Genomic DNA, 4619 nt, shown 5'->3' with positions numbered 1-4619 from the left:
GTGTCCATTTTTCCATCAACATCTCATTGAGCAGAAATAACAATGAGGACGATCTCTCACCTCAGTCTGAGAACAAACAGGGTGCTGTCAGCTTTCTGCTCCCTCACTAGATCAGCCTTAAATGGAAGGAGGAGTGGGGCTGGAGACAGTTTCAGATATACTCTCTCTTCCATTTTTACAAACTTACATTCACTCTAACAACAGGTTAGTGCTTAACCTGTTTAAGAAAAGCTCACACTGTTCCTCACACCAGTGTTTGTGCATAATTGTGTCAGTTCTAAAGTTCCTTGACACATATGTAAAACACAAGACATAACAGGCATGAACAGTTGATCTAAAACACTTTATTTTACCTTTCACTTGAAATTTTTACAACAGTATTCTTGAAAAGATTAAACCTCAAGCTTTATGTAAAAAAAAAAAAAAACAATTACAAAAATGTAAAAGTCCAAATCCAAAAAAGATATGTTGACTCTACACAGAGTTGAGCTCCACAGTCTGGAGTCTCTGAAGTCTGATCTGGAGCTTTTTGAGTCTGACTTTAGGCTCACATGATCCAGCCTCAGCAGCTCTGTCTCCATTAGTGTGTCCATCTGGAAGATTTGGAGATGTTTCAGATGGTTCCTCATAGGTCTTAAAGCCTTCCCCCTCGTCAGAGTCATATGGTTTGTCTCCTGTGTGCGTTCGGTAGTGACTGGAGAGCTGCTGTGATGTTGTGAAAGTCTTTTCACACTGGTCACACTCGTATAGTCTGAGCCAGGTGTGAACGCTCATGTGTTTATTCAGACTGGACGAATCAGAAAACACTTTCCCACATTGGACACATATGTATGATTTTTCGGTGTGGGTTCTCATATGTTTACGGAGGCTATCAGACCATTTAAATTGCTTCTCACACTGGTCACATTTAAATGGTTTCTCCCCTGAGTGGATTCTCATATGTTGTTTGAGTAATTCAGAACGAGTAAATTTCTTCCCACACTGGCCACACTCAAATGGCCTCTCATCTGTGTGGGTTGTCATGTGTACTTTGAGTGCACCAGACCGTTTAAATTCCTTCCCACACTGGTCACATTCAAATGGCCTCTCTTCTGTGTGAGTTCTCATATGATGTTTGAGTGAACCAGACTGTGTAAATTCCTTCCCACACTGGTCACATTCAAATGGTTTCTCTCCCGTATGGATTCTCATGTGATGTTTGAGTGTACCAGACTGTGTAAATTCCTTCCCACACTGGTCACATTCAAATGGTTTCTCTCCCGTATGGATTCTCATGTGATATTTGAGTGAACCAGACTGTGTAAATTCCTTCCCACACTGGTCACATTCAAATGGCTTCTCTCCTGTGTGGGTTCTCATATGTTGGTTGAGATATGATGAATCAGAAAACACTTTCCCACATTGGACACATATGTATGATTTTTCAGTGTGGGTTCCCCTATGTTTACGGAGGCTATCAGACCATTTAAATTGCTTCTCACACTGGTCACATTTAAATGGCCTCTCTCCCGTGTGGGTTCTCAAATGTGCTTTGAGCGCACCAGACCATTTATATTCCTTCCCACACTGGTCACATTCAAATGGCTTCTCTCCTGTGTGAATTCTCATATGTGCTTTGAGGACAGCATACCGTATAAATTCCTTCCCACACTGGTCACATTCAAATGGTCTCTCTCCAGTGTGGATTTTCACATGTTGTTTGAGTGCACCTGAAAGTTTAAATTCCTTTCCACACTGGTCACATTCAAATGGTTTCTCTCCTGTGTGGATTCTCATATGTTGTTTGAGTGAACCAGACTGCTTAAATGCCTTATCACACTGGTCACATTCATAAGGCCTCTCTCCAGTGTGGATTCTCATATGTTCTTTGAGTATACCAGACTTTTTAAACTCTCTCCCACACTGGTCACAGCTGTATGGCCTTTCTCCTGTGTGAGTTCTGTAGTGTTCTTTGAGTGCTGAAGCACTGATGAATGCATTTCCACACTGGTCACATTCAAATGGTTTCTCTCCTGTGTGGATCCTCATGTGCTGTTTGAGTATACCAGACTGTTTATACTTCTTCCCACACTGGTCACAGCTGTATGGCCTTTCTCCTGTGTGAATTCTGTAGTGGATTTTGAGAGCTGAAGCCTTGGTCCACGTCTTCCCACACTGGTCACATGTGAACGCCATTCTGCCGGTGGATCCTGTAGCTCTGCATTAGAACAAAGGAAAGTAGATGTCAGAGAAATAAAGTAAATACTGAGTGTTTTGATGTGGCTGTGTCCTACAAGCAAGTTATATTAGTTTGAATGAATCAGTTTATATTTTATTTTTACAGCACAATTTTGTCCTGTCTGATGTTAAGGTGAGGAAAGACAGTAGCTTGAATGCAGGGACCTTGTATTTTTTAGTCATGAGGTACAAAAGTGAGTATTTACATCTGTACAGTTTAGGTCATGACTTTAGGTGGCAACAAATTCATTCCATTGTCATCAGAGCTTATCAAAGTTCAATGGACAATAACAACAAAGCAACAAGTAGGTTCACTTGTTCAAGAGTATTGTGCAGTTGAGATGGTTAGTCCCTTGGTGATAGTCAATAGTCATTGTTCAGAGTTCATTATGTGGACTTCAGCAGACGTATGACAATGGTGTGCAGTGAGAACGATGGGGCAACAGTCCTACTACATAGTCCTACCACATATGCACAACAGGCTGTGTGTGTAGTCCTACCACATGGACACAACAGGCTTAGTGTGTGTAGTCCTACCACATAGACACAACAGGCTTAGTGTGTGTAGTCCTACCACATAGTCCTACCGCCGAGGCACAACAGCCTTAGTGTGTGTAGTCCTACCTCATAGTCCTACCGCAGAGGCACAACAGGCTTAGTGTGTGTAGTCCTACCACATGGACACAACAGGCTTAGTGTGTGTAGTCCTACCTCATAGTCCTACTGCAGAGGCACAACAGGCTTAGTGTGTGTAGTCCTACCACAGAGGCACAACAGGCTTAGCGTGTGTAGTCCTACCTCATAGTCCTACCGCAGAGGCACAACAGGCTTAGTGTGTAGTCCTACCGCAAAGGCACAACAGGCGTAGTGCGTGTAGTCCTACCGCAGAGGCACAACAGACTTAGTGTGTGTAGTCCTACCACATATGCACAACAGGCTAAGTGTGTGTAGTCCTACCTCATAGTCCTACTGCAGAGGCAAGACAGGCTTAGTGTGTGTAGTCCTACCGCACAGACACAACAGGCTTAGTGCGTGTAGTCCTACCACATAGACACAACAGGCTTAGTGTGTAGTCCTACCACATAGTCCTACTGCACAGACACAACAGGCTTAGTGTGTGTAGTCCTACCGCATAGTCCTACCGCAGAGGCACAACAGGCTTAGTGTGTAGTCCTACCGCATATGCACAACAGGCTTAGTGTGTGTAGTCCTACCTCATAGTCCTACTGCAGAGGCCCAACAGGCTTACTCTGTGTAGTCCTACCACATAGTCCTACCGCAGAGGGACAACAGGCTTAGTGTGTGTAGTCCTACCGCAGAGGCACAACAGGTTAAGTGTGTAGTCCTACCGCAGATACACAACAGGCTTACTCTGTGTAGTCCTACCACATAGTCCTACCGCAGAGGCACAACAGGCTTAGTGTGTGTAGTCCTACCGCAAGGGCACAACAGGCTTACTGTGTGTAGTCCTACCTCGTAGTCCTACCGCAGAGGCACAGAGCTTGATTTGATCGAGTGGTTGAAACAGGAAAATAAAAAACAGCGGCCTGTGTGAGCAACAGGACCAGTGTATTAGCTGATAGTTAATTACTAACAAATATTGACTCAAAAATGCCCAAAATGATTCAAATCCATAATGGCACTGACAGTATAACTGACACAATAATTCATATACATTTCATTTCATAATAAATAGCAGTGTTCTTGAGCTCAGGTTACATAAAGTCATTGCTGATATTTGCTGAATTGATGCGCTGTTCGGCGTTTAAACCACGCGGAACCAAATGCAACGATAGTGCTAATAGCGCCCATTAAAATACATTGAAAACATGCTACATTCAAGCTAATGCTAAGCTAACCATTGTAAATGAATGGAGCGCGGCTAGCGCCTAGTTAGCATAAACAAACAGCAGCTCGCGATGAGTGTTTTTAGCGCGTCACTCGCGTCAAACGGCTCCGTTTGGTCCCACACAACATCTATAAAGGCAAAATGTAAGGTTCACACAGAACAAAACAGCTTAGAGAAGGTTTTTAAGTAAGTACCGACCTGCTGCAGCCCTTCACAACGATACTCCCGCGAGAGGGCCCGAAATACCGCGAGAACTCGAGAGCGGCTCAGACAGCAGTGCAGAGTATAATATAGAGGAATAATACAGGGTGTCCATCAAGTCTCTTTACTATTAAAATGGAATTACAAAGTGGAGTGATAAGATATTTTAATGACATTTGTTCTATTGAACTCAGTGGTTATTCATGTTTTTAATCACTTTGGGGTCTGATGTCTGTTTGTCCCTCAGTCGTCCAGGTCTGATCCAGAGTAAAAGCCAAAGTTAAATCTGTCAAATGGACAAAACAGAAAAAAAAAGAGCAGAGGTGGGCAATTATTTTTCCATGGATCCACA

The 4619-nt window shown here is 43.3% G+C and overlaps 1 protein-coding gene across 3 annotated transcripts; it reads right to left on the bottom strand.

The window, feature by feature from the left end:
- Positions 1–327: 327 nt before the first annotated feature.
- LOC117378977 (zinc finger protein 420-like) lies at positions 328–4329 on the bottom strand. Of its 3 annotated transcripts, none has more exons than XM_033975689.2 (2): positions 4265–4329; positions 328–2197 (listed from the first exon to the last, which is right to left on the bottom strand). In XM_033975689.2, the coding sequence occupies exon 2, from the start codon at positions 2173–2175 to the stop codon at positions 475–477; it is 1701 nt and encodes a 566-aa protein (XP_033831580.1). In that variant the 5' UTR covers positions 2176–2197; positions 4265–4329; the 3' UTR covers positions 328–474. The 3 variants fall into 3 exon arrangements, with proteins under 3 accessions (XP_033831580.1, XP_055081237.1, XP_055081236.1); XM_055225262.1 differs by having other exon boundaries at positions 462–2197; positions 4261–4321; XM_055225261.1 differs by lacking the exon at positions 4265–4329 and adding an exon at positions 2755–2791 and having other exon boundaries at positions 462–2197.
- Between the last annotated feature and the right edge of the window lie 290 nt (positions 4330–4619).

This window comes from Periophthalmus magnuspinnatus, chromosome 11 (genome assembly GCF_009829125.3).
Source record: "Periophthalmus magnuspinnatus isolate fPerMag1 chromosome 11, fPerMag1.2.pri, whole genome shotgun sequence".
Lineage (NCBI taxonomy): Eukaryota > Metazoa > Chordata > Actinopteri > Gobiiformes > Gobiidae > Periophthalmus > Periophthalmus magnuspinnatus.
The sequence above is the reverse complement of the archived record's forward strand: the minus strand, read 5'-3'. Positions and strand labels throughout refer to the sequence as shown.

Bases quoted from the DNA above. Each gene is read 5' to 3' on its own strand.
- LOC117378977 (XM_033975689.2), bottom strand. From the start codon at position 2,175: ATGGCGTTCACATGTGACCAGTGTGGGAAGACGTGGACCAAGGCTTCA.